Source organism: Chrysemys picta, chromosome 2 (genome assembly GCF_011386835.1).
Source record: "Chrysemys picta bellii isolate R12L10 chromosome 2, ASM1138683v2, whole genome shotgun sequence".
NCBI lineage: Eukaryota > Metazoa > Chordata > Testudines > Emydidae > Chrysemys > Chrysemys picta.
In genome coordinates, this window is record NC_088792.1 from 216,313,917 (window position 1) to 216,335,804 (window position 21,888).

The 21,888-nt window shown below is 44.0% G+C and overlaps 1 protein-coding gene across 5 annotated transcripts in view; it reads right to left on the reverse strand.

The window, feature by feature from the left end:
- The window catches only part of LOC101943515 (ras-related protein Rab-10-like), a 48,327-nt gene that overhangs the window by 11,673 nt on the left and 14,766 nt on the right, over positions 1-21,888 (reverse strand). For 2 of the 5 annotated variants that reach the window (XM_005279970.4, XM_065585453.1), the window contains exon 4: positions 8,686-8,775. In XM_005279970.4, the coding sequence (XP_005280027.1) occupies positions 8,686-8,775 (90 nt within the window). Of the gene's footprint in view, positions 1-1,262; positions 1,417-6,282; positions 6,463-8,685; positions 8,776-21,888 lie in introns of those variants that run through there. The other 3 variants (XR_006176061.2, XR_254662.4, XM_065585454.1) reach the window with 3 other exon arrangements.

The window sequence follows — 21,888 nt, forward strand, 5'->3', positions numbered from 1 at the left end:
TCCTCCATTTTTTGAAATTCATGCACTTGGTAATTATTGTGGCCCTCAAGAACCAAAGTCTTTGTGGTGGAGTTAAATCCAGAGCAGTAGGTACATAACCTAGGAAATAATTTTCAGCTCAGGTTTAATTGCTGAGGCCAAGCCCTATTTCACTCATGTGCATACCTTTTTCTATAGCTGCCTGACTGATGGACAGTCCCATAGAATATGCATCAGGTTTCCTCCTTCTTTATTACAGTGCCAACAAACATTAAAGGACAAGGCCTCCACAACTTGCACAACTTCTGTGACTCCCAAAACATTCTGAATAGAATCTTTTGCTGTATCAGGCATGGCCTGAAATCCAGAGGAGCATTTTTAAGAGTCCGTAATATATGCTGCCAGTGGTGGTCTTTTAAGGACTGTGATATATCCCCTACCCATGCTTTTACAAAGAACTCCAGACCAATGGAGTTCCTTTTCGTTAGCAAAGCATACATAATGGACATGGGACTGGGGAGTTTATGAAGAATTTCTAAGCTCCCCAGTAGCTCTGGGGCCTCTGGCAGTAACAGGGCGTCTGGATCAAATTGGTATGTTAACAATGTTTTACCTGTAAGTACTGCCACTCTGCAAAGATATTGTTGCTTTAGTATTAGAAAAGAGACAAAGTCCTCATCCTTGACTAATTGGGAAATCTATACGATGCCCTTGCTCAGCCAGTTCTTCCAAATTACACTTTTTTTTAATCCAATTTTCAAGTCTTTGTTGCCCCAGATAGGTGTTTTTGCATGATGGTGAGGCTGAAATTGGTATCTCTTAACTAGGATATCACAGATCCTTTACACAGCCACCACTATAGGGACCTTATTTTTCTCCATTGAAAAAAAAGAGGAACCAAGCAGACCAGCAGGAGGAGCTGGATGCATCAATACCTATTCATTTTCCACCCATGTCGGCATATGGGTGTTGGCATGCTAGAGCCAATTCGATATCTGTGATGTGATAAAAATATAATATTAGTTTTGTCGGTCTGGAAGCCCAACACCCCCACTTGGCTTAGGGAGCTGGAGTTTTTCAAGTGATTGTAGCTTTTTTTTTAAAAAAACACAAGCTTTTAGCATTTTCCATCAGGGAGCAACCCTTCAACATATAAACCAGTTGCAGAACCATAGTTTTTCTTTAAAATCATCAACTATTTACAGTCCTCTTCTATAACCATGCTCCTAAGTTTTAGGATACAAGCGCTAGGGTCCCTGCAGGCTCCCATCCATTCCCATCACCTGCAGCAAAGCCAGTGCCTACTTCAAGTTGCCAGGGCAGCCTCTCCCCAAAGGGAGGTGTAGCTCATAGAAGAAGAAGAGCTGCAGACAGTTGGTCCATGGAGGGCAGAAGAAGAGAGAATCTAACTTCCTTCCACCTCAACAGCAGGAAGTCCTTTAGGGAGAGAAGAAATAAAACATAATAAAGAGGAAAGGGTCGTAGGTCCTCAAACTAGAAGCAAAAGCCCCACTTGGAGGTAGGAAAAGGATGAAACCATGAAGGGGAGAGGGAGAAAGGAACCATTACGGGGAAGAGTTTCAGAGGGATGAGAAAAAGATGTGAAGAACCATGGTGAGACAACAGAATACAAAAAGACACAAGAAGGGGCATAAAGGGACAGAGAGACATTTTAACATTGGAGAGAGAAAGATGGTGAGTGTCAGAGTGTAGCAGCCCCTGCTGGCCAAGCATGGTGCTACAGGCACTACCAGCCTCAGTTTCCTAACCCAGAGATGAGTCTCCCCAGCTCTCTGCACATCAGTCAATACTGTGATGTGGCTCAGCCCTCCAGTCAAGTCACAAACAACCTTAAACCCTTCCAGGAAAAAAGTCCCAACAAACAAAAATGTCATTCTGCCCTTCCGGGGCTTCTCCTCAGCCCATCCTATGAGCCTTGTTCCCAGGCTCTGAGCTTTCTGGCTCTGGTATAGAGCACACAGTCCCCAGGCTGGCTCCCCTGGAGTAATAGTCTTAGCTCATGCGGGGCTCTATTTCTTGCATCCTTCCTTGCTCTAGTACAGAGCACTTTGTTTCCCTGGAATACCCAGCCTCCTGCAGACCTTGGCTCAGGAACTTCCACAGGAATCTGCCCACTCCCCATGGCTCCACACCCCACACATCTCTCTCAGTCTTCTTATGAGGCCTTGGTGTCTGTTAAACTGTTACCTAACCCCCAAGTTCCACCCTCTCAAGCTGGGAAGTAGCTAATTAATTATGCCTAGGGTGAGGCTGGCCCCGCTCCGCTTCAAGGGGGGAGTGAGTAATAGAGAATGGGACAAGTAGGAACAAGATAAGACAAAATAAGAGGAAAGGAGATGCTCCTTTCCATGGACAGAAAAGGTACAGATAATATGAGACTACATAGCAAACATTTATGTGTAAAAAGGGGTATGGAGATAGATGGAATGAGTTGGAAATGTGAGAAAAGAAAAATAAATGGTTAAAAAAAATAAAAGAAGGAAAAGGCAGCGCAGTTTTTAGGTTACTGAATTTTATTTAACTTATTTATGCTCCTTCGTTTCAGTGTGTTTCTCTGACACATGTCCTCTATCACTGTTGGTGTTGTGAAAAGACAGAATTCACAGCTATTCTGAGGACCCAGGCTTGCTGGTTATGCTGGTTTATACAGCTGGAAATTTGCAGAAGACGACAAAGGGCTGGATCATTTCCTTCCACTGGAGGGAGCCAATGGGGGATTGGAGTGGAATCTCTGCAAGGACAGTGCAGTCAAAGAGTTTATCCCCTCTCCCTTCCATGCAGTAAAGGGAGGTCCATGTGCAGACTTCCCTTCTATGCATGGAACTGAGGGAGAGGATCCCACTCACAGAGAACAATGAAGTTTACAGTATACACAAAATCCTGTGAGGCTCAGAGTATGCTTACACCGCAATTAAAAACCTGTGGCTGACCTGTGCCAGCTGACTTGGGCTCCTGGGGCTCAGGCTAAGGGGCTGTTTTACTGTGGTGTAGACATTCGGGCTCAAACTGGACACTGGGCTCTAGGATCCTGCAAAGTGGGAGGGTCCCAGAGCTTGGGCTGCAGCCTGAGCCTGAACGTCTACACCACAATTAAGCAGCCGCTTAGCCCGAGCCCCCCGCAAATCAGCTGGCACGGGCCAGCCACAGGTGTCTAATTGCAGTGTAGACATACCTTTAGTAGCTCCCAGATCTCAAGCTCATTTGGAAGCTTCTCCGTTGGAAAAAAATTGTCAACTGTTGGCAATTATGTATGCTTTTCAACCAGTTCTAGTTACAACTCAGATTACATTCCTTTTAAAAATGAACAAGCAAAATAAATTATGTTTTGGGGTGCAGGAAGCAATAATGCTAATCTGCTCTCCCTGCCCCCAAAATTCAAAAGTCAGGCTCGAAAATGCCAGAAGGCATTAGGCAAAATTGCTGTATGTTGTGCTTGGACTGGTGTAAAAAGTTATGGTCAATGTGTTATAAGGATATTGAAGACAATAAAAAAACAACAATTTAGAGCAGTGGTTCTCAACCTTTTCAGACTATTGTACCCCTTTCAAGAGTCTGATTTGTCTTGCGTATCCCAAGTTTCATCTCACTTAAAAATGACTTGCTTACAAAATCAGACATAAAAATACAGACGTGTCAAAGCACACTATTTCTGAAAAATTGCTTACTTTCTCATTTTTACCATATAATTATAAAATAAATTGATTGGAATGTAAATTGTACTTATTTTTCAGTGTGATACTTGAGCCTGTTTTTCACTTGTGAACCTTGTCATTCAGCGGCTGCTGGCCAGGCACCCAGCTCTGAAGTCAACGCCACCACCAGCACCCGCACAGAAGTAAGGGTGGCATGGTATAGTATTGCCACCTATAGCCTGCGCTGCTGCTGCTGGTGGCGCTGTTGTCTTCAGAGCTGCCGAAGAGTGGCGGCTGCTGGCTGGGGAGTTCATATTGTTTATGGTGCGGGAGGACTATTTTTTTTAATCCTGCTCCCGTCCCGCAATACCCACTAGCACTCGCTTCCACATTGTTTGTTGAATTTTTATTCTGCTCCTGTTATTATGGCAGTGGGTTCTGCAGGACCTGCAGGATCCCTGTCCCGCTGCAGGGCTCTAGAGACTGTTGTAAAACTAGGCAAATATCTAGATGAGCTGTTCTTCCTCCTGGAAACCTCTACATTCCCCTAGCTGAGAACCACTGATTTAGGGGAAAGATTTTATTTACGTAAGAGAAAGAGAGATAATGTTACTAGTTTTGCTTTTTAAATAGGTAAAATTTCTGTCAAAATGAATGACCACAAAAAAAGAAACTTACTTGTAATATAAACTACTTCATACTGTCAAGAATAAATTGTATGACATAAATGTCATCTTCCGAGTGGTAGAAGTGAGAGAATTACAAAATCAAATGGTTTTATAAGAAATTCTCTCAATGAAATTGGGTTTTTCTACTATAAAATGGGATAATGTGTCCAGAATTTTGAGGTACCTTCAGGAAGAGCCAATATACAGGAGAATCTTGCAGGATCCATAAATCCTCCCTGCGGGATTCTGCAAAGGAATAATTCTTGTGGCTTGCAGTTCTGAGTGTAGTATAAAATAGATGAATCTGAATCACGCATTGGCAGACTTGGTATTCTAAGATTTTCTTTTCATTAATATACACTTTTTAAAATTGGAGTGAGTGGACAGTGTTAGCTATTTCCTTGCTTATGGAACCTTTCACCAACTGACTCATTCAGGATTCTCTAGAGCTCTGAAATCATATTAGAAAAAGAAACACTTAGTATAACTAAAGAGTGCTTCAAAACACCGGAGAAATCTAGGGAGCAGACTGGCTGGTTAAGAGGTAATGATTTGTTATAAAAAATTGTTAAAAGAAATATATGGTTGCATGGTTAAGCATTCAGAAGTCAGAAAATACCGTATTTAACAGTCTGTGAAACCTTAACACTGCCCCCTTGTGTATATGCATTATAATAGACTCCCGTTACATGATCACTTTGTTTAAAAATGGTATATAAATACACACACAGAACATCTTGTACTACTCTGTGCAGGCTAGACAAACTCCATGAAAATCTTCAAATTCAATGTGTATAATGAATGAGGGAACTGTGCACTTTAAAAGATACAGCTTGCAATACTGTTCACAAGGTGACATTATTATTTATTATATTATTACTTTAGAATTTCATAATCTGAAAAAAATGGTTAAATGCTAACAAAACATCCTGTCTCATATAAGGTGGGGACTCTGCCTGATGGAGTGTCCACATTATGAATGAGATAAAGGCTGCTTACAAACCTTATGCATGCATACAATTTTCAGCAGCAAAAGCCAGTGTATGCTGAGAGTTATAGCCACAATATTAGGATGTGCCTCCCTGATCTCCCAGTGGGTTCTGAGAGAGAGTAATTTGCTACGGCTCTTTAAAGGGTACAGCATACTTCTCCCTATGTGCCCTCCCTGCCCCCCACCACACACACACAAACACACACACACACACACACACACACACACACTCAGCTCCACTATTCTCACTCCCTTTCTAGCAAGTTGCACCTAGAGGTTATAAGATAAATGATTATGCAATCTTAACTACACCCAAGGACTTGTGTACTTTGAAGCATAGCCCTTTGGTTTCTGAGGCACACTAGTACATCAATATGGATATTTTGAGGCAGCTCCATTTAAATTAAAAAAATACGTTTTGTTTATCTAAGTGTGAAAGCAAATAAAGCAATCAGTACAGTAGCCCCTGTATTATTAATTTTGATATTCAATACATTTTACACAGTTCTCACATTTTCAGTTTTCCATGTGCTTCCAGATTTGTATGTTGTCACACTGCAGAAATGGTTAGGGAGAAGCTGCAGGTATTGGTAGCTGGGGCTTTGGGCATCTAAGAACAAAGCCAGTCAAAAAAATGCTATTTATATTTCATGAACATTTTCTAAAAAAGCATCAAAATGTTCATGTTTGAAATTTTTCTCAGAATCTGTTCAGTTTTTGATGAAAGAAAACATTGTTGGTTTTTCCTCCCCACTAGAAAAGTAAGATGAAAGTAAAAAAAGATGAGAAAAATAAAATGCCCCCCCATTCTCATTTTTTGAAAACCCCAAATGTTCTGTTTTTTCATTAAAAAAGCCCCAGAAATTCAACAAAACAAAAATTTTCCATGAAAATTCTCATTTTGGTCAAAAGGCCATACTTTTGTGGATCAGCTCTACCTAAGAAGGCATGGAAGGTGATCTGGTAATGTGGGATAAGTACTTTACCTGGATATGTCTGAGAAAATGTTCAGCAGCAAAAGGGTTAACAATGCTGAAATTCAAAACTCTCTGGCCATATCCTCAGCTAACATAAATCTGCGTAGGTCCATGGACTTCAGTGGAACGTCGTCATGTTACACTACCTGACGATTTGGCACATCACCTTTATAATTACGGTGTCCAGATAGCAACTGTGGAAAAAAAACGGGACGGGGGTGGGGGGGTAATAGACGCCTATACAAGAAAAAGTCCCAAAAAACAGGACTGTCTCTATAAAAATGGGACATCTGGTCACCCTATTTATAATTCATTGTTAAAATCGATTGATATGAATGGAACAGCTAGTACATGTCTTAGGGTTATTGCTGCAGGCTGTCTGCACAGTCAGGAAGACAACATTTCCATTCACATTTTCACAAAGATTAGGACTAGAAATAACTTTAAAAACTTCAGAAAACTTAGATTTGGAAGCAAAATTCAAAATGCAGCAAATTCCATGGCCACAGAATAAACATATTGCTGATTATAGCTGGTGTGCTATTTATTTATAAATTAGAACCTTCCTCAATCCAACTCCCAAAAGTGCAAAGAACAGTGGAACCCCAAATAGAAGATAAAACCACAACAATAAAAAGAGAATTCTTGGGTGCTAACCCTGGCGAGCTATGTGTCAAACGTTGCCGACCCCTGGTCTATAGGAAAGGCCCTACCAAATTCATGGTCCATTTTGGTCAATTTCATGGTCATGGGATTTTTAAAATTGTAAATTTCATGATTTCAGTTATTTAGATCTGAAATTTCACAGTGTTGTAATTGTAGGGGTCCTGACCCAAAAAGGAGTTGTGTATGGGGGGTTGCAAGGTTATTTTATGGGGGGTGCGGTATTCCGACCCTTACTTCTGCGCTGCTGCTGGCGGCGGTGCTGCCCTCAGAGCTGGGCAACTGGAGAGCGGAGGCTGCTGTCCTGGAGCCCAGCTCTGAAGGCAGAGCCACCGCCAGCAGCAGCACAAAAGTAAGAATGACATGACCCTCAGTCAGCACTGCCACTCTCTGGCCGCTCAGCTCTGAAGGCAGCAGCACAAAAATAAGGGTGGCATGGTATGGTATTGCCACTCTTACTTCTGCACTGCTGCTGGCGGAGCACCGCCATCAGAGCTGGGCGCCCAGCCACCAGCCGCCACTCTCTAGCCACCCAGCTCTGTAGGCAGTGCAGAAGTAAGGCTGGCAATACCGTGGCCCCCCTAAAATAACCTTGCAACCCCCCTGCAACTCCCTTTTAGGTCAGGACCCCCAATTTGAGAAACGCTGGTCTCCCCCGTGAAATCTGGATAGTATAGGGTAAAAGCACACAAAAGACCAGATTTCATGGTGGGAGACCAGATTTCACGGTCCACGATGCGTTTTTCATGGCCGTGAATTTGGTAGGGCCCGACCTATAGCAGTGGCTCTCAACCTTTACAGACTACTTTTCAGGCGTCTGATTTGTCTTACGTACCCCCAAGTTTCATCTCACTTCAAATCTACTTGCTTATAAAATCAAACAGAAAAATATAGTAAGTGTCACAAGCAAACTGTTACTGAAAAAGTTTGCTTACTTTCTCATTTTTACCATATAATTATAAAATAAATCAATTGGAATAAAAATATTGTACTTACATTTCAGTGTATAGTATATAGAGCAGTATAAACAAGTCATTGTCTATATGAAATTTTAGTTTGTACTGACTTTGCTAGTGCTTTTTATGTAGTCTGTTGTAAAACTGGGCATATATGTGGATGAGTTGATGTACCCCCTAAAAGACCTTTGCATACCCAAATTTGCAGTCGTTGGGCCTATTTTTCCTCTCACTGATTGATACTAAGTGATATTGTTAAGGAAGTGATATTTTTATTTCATAGACTCAAAGGGGTACAATAGAGTAACGCAACTTCAGACTTTCTGTTGCTTGTGGTCTTGTGAACAAGACAATGAAAATCATGCCTTAAAGACAGCAATGCAAGAGTCATAGATACTGCTGACGAAGAATACTGATATATCATGTTTTAGAAAAATGCCACGGAATGAAATAAGTATTGTATTTTAACATCCCACTTAAAAACAATAACCTGAAAATGCAGACTCCAAAATATTTTTAAAGTCTAACTCTGAAATAAGAGTTTTCAGGTGTTATGCTAGAAAGTATACAATAAAAATGTTTTAAAGTTAAACTTTTATAATAATCAGTGTTCTAAAGATAACAACTAGTAAAGTTATTTGCCATATTCTGCTAATATATTAAAGAAGTATTCTTTTGCAGCAATTCATAACAAAATATTTGGACTCAGGAACATTTTAGTTTTTAAGGTCAGAGTTCACATTCAAATACCAAAATACTCTGCAGGGCTAGGAGAAAATACCAGTGATCAATGCCTACCTTTTCTCCTCTATGTTTTGGAATTACACGTTCTGTCTCCTTATCACACTTGTTACCCAACAGTACTATATCCACCTCGTCATCTGCTTTCTAATGACAAAAGAAGAGAAACAATATTAATATGTATCATGAAGTTTAAAAAACGAAATACACACCCCTTTTTTCATTCTAACCTTCAGCATTTTATTTCTTTGAAATAAAGTGTTAATCTTTGCCCCGACCTTTTCAAGGATAAATAGAGATGCTCCCTAGAGAGCTACAAGGATCCCACTGACTAGGACAGGACATCACAATGTAAAGTAATGCAGAGTGGCAGACTGTGAGCATGTGATGGAGTAGACTATAATTTGCTGATCCTTTGAAAAGATACAAGGTATATAGCCTCCATCTTCTGATGAATGCTTGATGCTGATGATTTGGGAGGCAGGAAATACCCCCAACTTAAGTCCCCTTAGAGCAGTGTTTCCCAAACTTGGGACGCTGCTTGCTTAGGGAAAGCCCCCGGCGGGGTGGGCCGGTTTGTTTACCTGCCATCTCCGCAGGTCTGGCCAATCGCGGCTCCCACTGGCCGCGGTTCACTGCTCCAGGCCAATGGGAGCTGCTGGAAGCGGTGGCCCTCATCCTGCGCCGCTTCCAGCAACTCCAATTGGCCTGGAGCAGCGAACCGCGGCCAGTGGGAGCCGCGATCGGCCGAACCTGTGGATGCAGCAGGTAAACAAACCAACCCGGCCTGCCAGGAGCTTTCCCTAAACAAGTGGCATCCCAAGTTTGGGAAACACTGCCTTAGAGGAATGTGATGCATGGACTGGCACATTAGTTAGGTCTACCTTCTAGCACTCGTGCGTACTATGGAAAGAGCTGTCATATTGCCTGAGCACATGGGGTGAGATAAGAGGCGCCTGTACCCTCTCTACCTTCCATTCTTGAACATCAGATGGTAGCACTGTGCCCAAAATGTCCAACCTCACCATGATAAAAGTTAGATTATTCCAAAACCTTCTAAGAAAAGCAACTATAGTCTCATCCTACTCTTACTAAGGTAAATAGCAAAACCTCATCAACCTCAAAAGGAGCAAGATCAAGCCTACTATCCTTTGTCTACAGTCAGTTTTCCTGCTAATCCAGCAAAGTTACATACTTTGATACCTTACATTATCATGATTTTAGGCCAGGCTATCATAACTGTGCATGTCTGAAACGGTGAAAAGGGAAGTGAGAAGTTCAGCAACAGAACCTGGAACTTGCCAACTGTCACGTGTTCTGAAATAAGTAATATTAATAGACATTTAAAACCACTTTTTGTGACTTGAATGAACAGAATTGATGGCTTCAGTCCAGCTCCTAGTGCACCGGCAGCCAGATTACAAAACACTACCATCACACACCACCATCATAACTGCAACTGAGTAAAATGCTTGTCAGTATCAAAAGAGGCTAGGGAATGAATGGGCATGGAGAATGAGTTGCCCTTCCATCTCCAAGATGGTCCAAGTAGATCAAAATTAGGGAAGTTTGCTTTGCTACAGCCAATACGATTAACATATATAGATAAACAGAAACACTTCAGTCTATTGTAGACCCATCACTCCTGAAACCTTCGACAAACTCTAAGGACTAGTCTACACTAGAATTGCTACAGCAGCACAGCTGTACCGATGTAGCTGCACCGCTGTAGCGCTGCTAGTGCAGACACTCTATGCTGATGGGAGAGAGCTCTGCCATCAGCATAATTACTCCACCTCCCAGATCTCTCCTGCTGACATAGAATCATAGAATATTAGGGTTGGAAGGAACCTCAGGAGGTCATCTAGTCCAACCCCCTGCTCAAACCAGGACCAACCCCCAGAGAGTTTTTTACCCCAGTTCCCTAAAATGGCCCCCTCAAGGACTGAACTCACAACCCTGGGTTTAGCAGGCCAATGCTCAAACCACTGAGCTATCCCTCCTCCCCATAGCACTGTCCACAATGGTGCTTAGGGCGGTGTAACTTACATTGCTCAGAGGGGAGGCTTTTTCATACCTCTGTGCCACTTAAATTATACCGAAGTGAGGGCTAGTGTGTACAAGTCCCAAAAGGAATATACATCCAACCCCTTCCTCCAACACACACACACACACACACACACACACACACACACCTTCAGAGAAATGCAAAAAAGAATCTTTATTCATTAAACGACCATAGAATCATTATTTTTAGTATACCTGCACTTTTTACAACTAAGTTGCTTCATTTGAAAAGTATGGCACGAGGCACAATTATTTATTACTAGGGTACACCATTTCATTTTTTTAATCCACTCTCATTTTAGAGTCAGCTAATCTCATTCCATAACTGCAGATGATGTTCAAGATAATGTTGCATTAAAATGAAGTAAGCTCATCACAAGAGTACGAAGTACAGATCTAAAATAATGAATCAATCTAATCTGGATTAATAGACCAAAATGCTGGCTGCTTCAGAATGCACTGGAGCTTTACTCATTAAGGTCAATGGTTCTTCTACATAAAATTACATACATCAGTCCCTAAAATAGGATATAGTAAATAGACAATTTAAACACATCACATAATCAACTTATTTTATTTGAGAGATTTTATGTATCTAAAAATTTTAATGACATTTGACTTTACTTTGAAGTAAAAGGTCAAAAGGAAATGTTAATACTTATTGTGTAAAAATATGGTTTAAATTTCTGTACATACAAAAAGTATAAATATCCTTGCGATAGGAATGTTCTTTCAAAACAACTTCAAATCGTAAGTAACAACTAAAAAGGCTTAAGACAATGGCTCTTTCAGAAATCTATTCTTTCTTTGCTAATTTAATCATAAGTTTACATTTTTATAGCATCTTTCTACCAAGGCTCTCAAAGTGCTTTGCAAATATTATAGCGCTTTTTGGAAGTCTGAAAAAGCTCATAGTCACTGGCCACACCTTCATTTTGGGAAACTAGATGTTAAGCTGAATTTCTACCTTCCCTTTTTTTTTTTTTTTTTTTTAAATTTGGTTATGTAGATGATAGTTTTGGAAATGAAAATCACTACGAATTGCTAAGGCTGAAATCTGACTGTAGCCAAATCCTTAGCTGGTGAAAATCAGCATCAGTAGTGCTATGCTGATTTACACCTGCACAGACTATGGCCCTCTGATTTTTCCTAAAATTCAGGATATTCGTGGCCTTTCCTACAGTTACCCAGGAATATCCCTTTGGACTTAAAAACCCATAGCCAGAAGTCCCTAACTTTTGGGAGATGGGGGAGGGGGAAATGGACCCCTAACTAATTAGCAGCTGTGAATGTGCTACTGCTGAAGTGGCCACTGATGAAGCTACTGCAGCCACAAGTAGGGCTGGGCAGGAAATGGTTTGTGCATTCTGAATTTTTTTTTTTTTTTTTTTTGAAATTTTGAAAATGTTTCCCATCCCAAATCAGGACCATGAAAATGTTAATGAACCAACCAATCAAACAAACAAAAAATTCAGTTTGGGTCAATTGAAAGAAGTTACACACCCTGTACAATAACAATGGTTCTTCAAATGTGTGTCCCCTACAAGTGCTCCACTGTAGGTGAGCTAGAGCTCTCCTGTGACTTTGAATGGAGGTTTCTTATAGCAGTGTCTGTTTCGCCCGTGCATGCGTGTTAGTCAGTCTCCTGCCCCACACCGTTGTTATATAGCACAGCATGGGCGAACCATGGAAGAGTTCTTTCTCTACTATGAAGCTTTATGGCAAAGAACTCCAAAGGAGAGGGGAAGGAACTCAGATAGTGAAGCACCCATAGGGACACACATCTCGAAGAACCACAGTTTCTGCACAGGGTGAGTAACTGTTTCTTCTTCGTCAAGTAGTGTCCCTACAGGTGCCCAACTCTAGGTGATTACCAAGCAGTACCCTCTAAGGCAGAGGAGGCTTTGGAGTCGAGTCCTGTACGGCGGAAAGTACAGCTGAGCCAAAGACAGTAGTGGAGGCGGAGTCATGTATTATCACATAGTGTTCGGTGAATGAATGTACAGATGCCCAAGTAGCAGCTTTATAAGATTTCGATAATCAGAATGTTCTTGAGGAAGGTAGTAAAGGACGCAATGAATCTTGTAGAATCAGTGCGTATATCTGAAAGTGGCTGAATATTGCAAGATTGGTGACAAAATTTAATGCAGCCTGATAACCACTTAGAAAGCCTATGTCTAGAGACAGCTGATCCTTTTGACCTATCTGATAGCGAGACAAATAACTTGTGGATCTTTCTGAAGGGCTTTGTTCTGTCTACTAGATAGAAGGCCAGGGCTCTCCTGACATCCCTGGTGTGCAGCAGTGCCTCCTGGCAATATGGATGTGGTTTGGGGTGGAAGATAGGCAGGTGAATGGGCTGACTGAGATGGAACTCGGAAGAAACCTTAGGGAAGAATTTGGGGTGTGGCCACAGAATGACTTTGTCTTTAAAGAACACCCATGAAGGGGGAGTATGCCATCAGGGCCCCTATTTCTCTAATGCGTCGTGCCGACGAGATGGCTATCAGGAATGCCATCTTCATTGACAAATATAGCAGTGAGCAGATCGCCCTTCAAACCTCTGGCTATCTTGTGAGGCATTTAAGGACCAGGTTCAGGTCCCATACTGAAGTAGGTTGGACTGGTGGATAGAGGTTTCCCAGCCCTCTGAGAAATCTCATTGTGGTCAGGTGGGCAAAGATGGAATAACCCGGAAAGCCGTGACGGCTGCCACGTGGACCCTTATGGAGTTCATCGATAGACCAGAGATTTTCAGAGTTAGGGTGTATTCCAGTATATCCAAAAGTGATGTGGTCATTGGTGGAATCTGTCTGCAGCCATGCCAGCTGGCAAACTGTATCCATTTTTGAGACTATGTGTACCAAATAGACTGTTTCTTGTTGTGTAATAGTTCTCTTTTTACACCTCCTGAGCAGGCTGTCTCTAATCCTGATCTAAGCCATCAGCCAACCATACTTTGAGATGAAGAACCATGAGTTTGGGATGAAAAATCTTCCCACCCTCCTGGGAGAGAAGATGGAGAGCTGTGTGAAGAGTTATTGGACAGCAAACAGCCAGCTGTAACTGGTAAGGAAGCCATGTTTGTTTGGGCCAGGGCCAGAACTATTAGGATGACTCTGGCTCTGTCTTCCTTTATTTTGAGCATAACTTTGGCTATCAGGGGAGTCATTGGGAATGTATACAGTACGGCTGATGACCACTGAAGGTGAAAAGCATCCCCTAGGGACTGGTGAACCAATCCACCCCTCAAGGAGGAGTGGTTGCATTTCTTGTTTGACTCTGTGGTGAACAAGTCTACCTGAGGGGTGCCTCATTAACGAAATATGTGGAGGTCTACTTCCCAATTGTGGGCTTGGGAGAAGTGTCTGCTGAGTGCAGTCATGCTCTGAACCCCTGGGAGATAGACTGCTGTGTTGGCGATCTGATTGCATATGAACCAATTACAAAGCCTGACAGCCTTGGTGCAAAGGGAGGGGGATCCTGTTCCTCTTTGGCGATTGATGTACAACATGAATGACATATTGTCTGTCATAATCTTTAGGTGTTTGCCCCTGATTAGCGGTTGGAATCGGAGACAGGCGTATCTGACTACTCTGAGTTCCAAGAGCTTGATGTCTAGCATCCAGGAGGTTGACATCCACTTGCCCTGGATCGTGTAAGTGTCTAGATGAGCTCCTCACCCTAGCAGAGAGGTGTCCATCATTATGATGACCGTTGGGGGAAATAGGACTCTTGTACACACATTGTGATGGTCTTTCCACCAGTTGAGGGATTGTTTTACAGAGGTAGGTACAGAAAGAAGCAGATTTAAATTGTGTCTGGTTGGTGAACAGACAATTCTGAGCCACCCTTTAAGGTAGCATATTCTGTAATGAAGGTGGTGGCTGCCATGTGTCGCAGTAATTGAACACAGTTCTTGATTGTGATTTGGGGGCTGAGCTGAATTGTGTTTGCTATACTGGAAAGAGCCACAAATCTGTGCAGAGGAAGTTAGGTGCTTGCTGTTACTGAATCAAAATGTGTCCTTATGAATTCTAAGTTTTGCACAGGGATCAAGGTGGATTTTTGTATGTTCAATTGCAGGCCCAATTCAAAGAAGAGATCAGAAGTTTCCCGAGACATCAGTTCCGAGGAGTGGCCTTTCAGCAACCAGTCGTCCAGGCAAGGGAATACTAAGATACCTTTCCTGCGGAGCTGTGCAGCTACTACCAATTTGACCTTCAAGAAGACCATTAGGGCATATGATAGGCCAAAGGGGAGCACTTGGTATTGAAAATAGTCATGGCCAACCATGAAACATAGGAATTGTTTGTGGGATGGGTGAACAGCGATGTGGAACTATGCATCTTGAAGGTCGAGGGCTGAGAACCAATCCCCTTGTTCTAGTGATGGAATTATCACTGCAAGTGTCATTATTTTGAATTTCTGTGCCTTCACACAGGTGTGGAGTAGTATCAGGTCTAGGGTGGGTCTCTAACCTCCACTCTTTATTGGTACCAGGAAGTATCTTGAATAAAACCCCTTTCCTCTGTGCTGCATGGGGACTGGTTCTATAGCTCCCAAACGTAAGAGTGTCTATTTCTTGACAAAGCATGCTCTTGTGAGAGGGGACCCTGAAGAGGGATGGGACGGGGGGGTTCATTGGTGGGAATGAAGTAAAGTGGATCGTGTAGTTTGTGGAGATGATCTCCAAAGCCCATTTGTCTGTAGTGATCGACTCCCAGGCTCACCTGAACTGGTGAAAGTGGTCGTCGAAGAGAGGAAGGCTGGTGAATAGGTGCAGCTGAAGAGGATGAGGATGGCAATTCAGGCCCTTAACCAACACATCAAAATTGCTGCTTGGAGGTGGACAGGTGTGAGGCAGGAGGCTGAGAAGAGGACGGTTTCCTTCTCTGAGATCTCTGCCTCTTGTGGTGTGACTCATAGGCTCTCTGGGAGGTAAGGAATTGGACATGGCGGGCTCTCTGGGCTCTTTGAAACTTGCTGAGTTTTCTCTTCTAGGTGGGTGTTGTGATAAAGTTCCTCCTCTACCTTGGTGGGTCCTGCGCTTATTGGCGGATTTGCTCGCCTCAGAGATTCAAGGCAGCCCTCAGTCTGGCCACTTTTGTGGCTCAAATTTGCTGTTTTACTCAGATAACCTCATCACCGGCTAGCGTGGGGAAAAGGAAGGAGAACAATCCCCGCAGTCTCTGCTGATCCACCATGTGGGTCGGGGAACAGCCCAGAGACCTTCTCCTCTGGTGGAACCCACAGTCCAGGTCAACTCCTCCTGTGTCTGATCAGGAGTTGGGAGGTCTGGGGGGAAGCTGGGCCTGCCCTCTACTCCGGATTCCAGCCCACGGTCCTGTGGACTGTAGCTGTCTAGAGTGCCTCCTGGAACAGCTGTGCGACAGCTACAACTCCCTGGGCTACTTTCCCATAGCCTCCTCCCAACACCTTCTTTATCCTCACCACAGGACCTTTCTCCTCGTGTCTGATAATGCTTGTACTCCTCAGTGCTCCAGCAGTACAGTTTCTCACTCTCAGCTCCTAGTGCTTCTTACTCCCAGCTCCTCGCATGCACAGCACAAACTGAAGTGAGGTCCTTTTTAAACTCAGGTCCTTGATTAGCCAGTCTGTCCTAATTGATTCTAGCAGTTTCTTCTTAATTGGCTGCAGGTGTCCTAATTAGCCTGCCTGCCTTAAGTGGTTCCAGCAAGTTCCTGCTTGTTCTGGATCTGCCCTGTTACTTTACCCAGGGAAAAGGGATCTACTTAATCTGGGACTAATATATCTGCCTTCTAACACTCTCCTGTAGCCCGCCCACTTCCTGGTTCCCAATAGGAACACTCTCCTGTAGCCATCTGGCCTGACCCCGTCACATAATATAAATACCAAGAGAACGCAAGGTAGCGCTAGAGGCCTTCAATGTTCACAGAGACTCGTCCATGCTATCCGTGAACAACTCAGACCCATCAAAACCAAAGTCCTCTACTGTACTCTGGACCTCTTTTGGGAATTTAGAGAGTTGGAGCCAGGAAACTCTTCTAATTACCACCAACGTAGCGATCGAACAGGAGGCGGTAGCAGCAGTATCAAGGGAGGCTTTTGGGTTGTCCTGGCAAATAGCTGACCCTCTACAATAATTGCCTGGAATGGTTCCCTGTGTTCTGTCGGCAAAAGGTTCATGAAAGATGTCAGCTTGATATAATTCATTTGGTTGTACTTTCCCATCAATGCCTGATAATTGGCAATTCTAAACTGTAGGGAGACTGAGGAATAAGACTTCCTCCCCAGTAGATCCAGACACTTGTGGTTTCTGTCATGAGGCCTGGTTTTAGCATGGTGCTGCCTACAATGTTCATTCACTGCATCAACTACCAAGAAGTTAGGTGAGGGATGGGAAAATAAAAAATCTGAGTCCTTTGTGAGGGCATAATGCTTCTTATCCACTCTTTTGCATATAGACAGAATAGATATTACAGTGTGCCAGGTGATCTTCACTGGGTCCAGCAGAGCTTCATTAACAGGCAGGGCTATGGGGGCCGATGACAGTGAGTGGAGGATGCTGAGCAGCTTAAGATAAGGCTCTGTCACCTCCTTGAGGGGAATCTGTAGGGAGTCTGAGAGTCTCTAGACCAGGTCCTGGAAATGTTTAAAATCATCCCCCAGGGATAGAGAAGGAGGCATGACTGCTTCATCCTGAGGGGAAGAGGAGATATTAGTCATAGGAAACATCCCTTCAACAACTCTAGCCTCCTGTAGGTGATGAAGGTTGCTCCTCTCTATGGCGGGTGACACTAGACACTCTGGAAAACTGTTGGTGATAAGTTGTCCAGGGGTTCCAACATGGCCAGGGAGGAGGTGCATAAGGCATAGGAGGTGGCACCCCTAAGGATGTTAATATGAGTGAGGCACTGGAGATAATCATGGGCTGCAAACAGTTGCAGCTTCAACGGAGGCTTCTGGGAAGGGACCTCTATAGGAGTGAGGAGAACCCTGAACTGACACGTAAGAGACTGAGGCGAGGTCTTCATCAGAATCCTCTTCCTCAAGTTCACTCAGGAATGGTGGAATGCCTGGTACTGGGTGAAGTTCAGGCGATCTGGATGTTCTCGGTACTGACAGCATCTCGGCGCTGGGTAGCGGAGAATCACGTGTCTCAAATACAGCCAGGTCCTGGGGAAATTGGAATTCCTGCGGTACCATGAGGGTTATCAGTATGTAGGCTTTGGGCACTCAGAGGGAAGCACATTCACTGACGGTACCAAAGCTCTTGTGTGCTCCAAGGGAAGCGCGGTCAATACCCGAGTGGGCTTTTCTGGTACAGAGGAAAAGCTCTTCTTGCCACCCCAGTCTGATAACAGTACCAATGGTCTCTCCAGGCCCACGGCTTTGCCGCCTTGAGGTCTAGCTGTGCCCTTGGCACCTGAGGAACCAACAGCCTCAGAAGTACCTGATTGAAGAGCTGGTGAAGCTCAAGATACCAATGACCTCAATGTTTTAGAGCGAGGTTCTCTATCTGGCAAGCCACAGACACATTCTTTCAAGGACAACTGTCAGAGCTCCATCTTAGACTGAGCAGTTGAGAAGGAACTGATGGCGGTTTGCCCGCACAATGCTGTATAACAACAGCCTGGGGCACAAGACTGACTAACATGCATGTGTGGGCTAAATGGACACTGCTATGAGAAATCTCCAGTCAAAAGCACAGAGGGGCGCTCACACACCTAGAATGGAGTACGGACACTACTTGAAGAACATTTCATTTAGATTTTGAACTTTTTTTCTTTTTAAAAACCTTTTAAAACTTTTCTTTAATTTAAATTTACTAAAAATTCAAAATCAAAGTTGTTTTGACTCTAAGAAGTGAAACTTTCTGTTAAAAAATGTCACAACAATTTCAGAACTTTTTTTTATCCAAGCATAATTCAAGTCAGGAGATTCACTGAAACTAACCCTGGTTTGCGAACAGTTTCAGTTTCAACAAATCGGCATTTTTTGGCAAGAAAAAGGTTTGTTGAAAAATCCCCAAACAACTCTACCCACAATTTCCTTAGGAGCCAACTCATCAGTTCCGCAGTCATTACAATATAACCACAAGGGAGAGCAGCTCAGTAACACAAATCAGAGTGGTCTAGGAGACAAGACTATGCACCAAAGTAAGCATTTTACAGAGAGATTACATTACAGGGGTGTTACCACAGCTACGATGCTATTTATACTCAGGCTAGCTCTATGAGAACTAGCATGAGTATGTGTGCATGAGCAGGGGAAATCATACCTCTAGCTCACAGGGTAGATGTAACCTTAATTACTATTTATAAAAGAGCTGTACACATGCTAAAACTAACCATTGCACACAACCTTTTCAAGAACTGTCCCCTGACATTTTTTTTAAATGGTATGCAAAGACCCTAGCACAGGGGTAGGCAAACTTTTTGGCCCGAGGGCCACATCGAGGTTGCACAATTGAATTGGAGGGCCGGGTAAGGAAGGATGTGCCTCCCCAAACAGCCTGGCCCCCTTCTCCTATCCACCCTCTCCCACTTTCCTGCCCCCAACTGCCCCCCTCAGAGCCCCCAACCAATTCCAAGCACCCCTGTTCCTTGTCCCCTGACTGGCCCCTCCCAGGACCCCTGCCCTCTATCCAACCTCCCTGTACCCTGACTGCCCCGACCCCTATCCACACCCCTGCCCCCTGACAGCCCCCCCGGGACTCCCACCCCCTATCCAACCCCCCCTGCTCCTCATCCCCTGACCACCCCTTCCTGGGACCCCCCGCCCTAACTGCTCCCCGGGCTCCCAACCCCTTATCCAACCCCTCATGCTCCCTGTCCCCTGACTGCCCTCCCGACCCCATCCACATTCCCGCCCCCTGACAGGCCCCTGGGACTCCCACTGCCAACGCTCCCTGCTCCCCATCCCCAGACCGCCCCCCCAGAACCTCCGCCCCATCCAACCACCCCCTCCTCCCTGACTGCCCCCAAGGACCTCCCCACTCCCTTACCCAACCCCCCCGCTCCCCGCCCCCTTACCAGCGGGAGCAGCGGGCCAGAGCACAGCCTGCGCAGCGGCATGGCTGCGGGGAGGGGAAACAGTGGGGGAGGGGCCGGGGACTAGGCTCCCCAGCTGGGAGCTCAGGAGCCGGGCAGGATGGGCCCGTGGGCCGAATGTGGCCCACAGGCTGTAGTTTGCCCATGTCTGCCCTAGAATGAGCTCCATCTCATCATCAGCAGGATGCTGGTGGTGACACAAACACCTCCTTTTCTTATATAAAATTAATCAGTTAAGCCTGGATGTTCCAAAGAATCACCTCACTGACCCTCCAAAATCTCAGGCCACTGTAATTAAACAATTGAATAATTAAATAGTAATCAGGTCGGAAAAAAAGTGAGAATCACTTAATAGGCCAGTGGTTAGGACACTCACCCGAGAAGCGGCAGATCCCTCTTCAAATCCTTTCACCCCATCAGAGTGTGGAAGTACTCAAACCGGAGGACTTGCACATCCCAGGTGAGTACCCTCACCATTTGGGAAAATGCTATGAGAGAGGTCCTGCTCCTCCTTCTTTTCCTCTCAACAGCCACTTTGTGTGGACTTAGGCAGGTGCCTAATTCATTCTTGCAAGAATGAGTGGGCACCTAAGCCACCTGGCTCCAGAAGAGGGGGTTCCTGGTTGTGGATTGCAAAGAGAGATAGGCACCTCCCTGCAGCGTAGACTCTGGACAAGTCTACACTACAGCGCTACATCAGCACACTGATGCAGCTGCACTGCTATGGTGCGTCTGGTGAAGACATGCTATGCCAAGGGGAGAGTGCTCTCCCATCGGCATAATTACTCCACCTCAGCAAGAAGCGGAAGCCATGTTGGCAGAAGAGCATCACGCGCTGACAAAGCGATGTGGAGAACGCGAAACTTGCAATGCTCGGTGAGGGGGGGCTTTTTCACACCCCTGAGCGACTTAAATTAGATTGATTTATGCGGTAATGTAGACCTGCCCTTAGATGCCAAACTCCATGATTAGATTAGTGGGTCCCTGCCTTTATCATTCTGGCTTTTGTGGATCCCATCCCTAGGAGCCTCTCTCTCCCATTCATTATACCTATTACATTCCATATTCTGCTGGGTGCAGGGTCATTCTTCTGGTGTAAATTAGCAACAACTAGCCTAAATGCTGATGTAATTTGGGACACCTGCTAACGACCCCAAGGGACTACTATAAAAATCTAAGATCACTATGGCTTGGGGAAGCTCTGACCACAGCCTTTTCTCCAAGTCATTTTCTTTACAATGACTGCAGAGAAGGTGGATGTGATAGGAGCCATTATGACAACTCTTATGCCACCACAGAATTCCCCTAAACTGAGATCATCTTTCATGGTTGGTTATGCTGTTTTCAGAGCCACTTTCTGACGCTAGCCTGATACAAAGCAATCCTAACACAGGTGAGTCTCTGGGCCATTGTGCCCATGTACAGAGGTTATGCTGGTTCAGATTCCATTTGGGGTACCCACAGTGAATCCTGTTCAAGGCATTCAGGTAGGTAAGGGGAGCGGGTAAGTTTCCTCAAGTGGATTTTGGGCATGGTTATCACTTTTCATATAGGTATAGGGAATTCTCAGTCTTTCTGAAGAGTTACACACAACCTCTGAAGCCTGTAAATTATCTTCCGAATCAACAGAAGAAAGGAATATTGTACTAAATTCAGTTTTGTCTGCAATTCTATGAAACTTCTAAAAAAAGATTTCAGTTTTTGAAGTCATTTTCCAGCAATAAACATGCTGTTAATAGGTGCTCTACAGTTCTGATGTAGCCCCATCTGTACTGACTTTGTAAATTAAACTTTCGGTAGTCTTCCTTGAGAATATCTCTATTCAGCTTTGCATGTACTGTCAGAGTATTAAGTTACCTTTAGATTTGAATGTTAAAATAGTCTAAATATTAAAGTTCTTGTACGTCTTGAACTCACTTGAACAGTAACAATAAATTCTGTACTAAAGACAATACATACTTAGTACATTGTTAGTATAAGTGGAGTACAAACACAATATCACTTATAATGTGATATATTAATATACTGATTGATTAGTTTTGATTGAGGCCAAGTTACTGAATATGGTAATTTACATGGATTGTGATTTTTAATATTTGTAAAAAGGACATAGAGCAATGCATAGGTGCTTTTAGAATCTGTAGTATGTGAATAT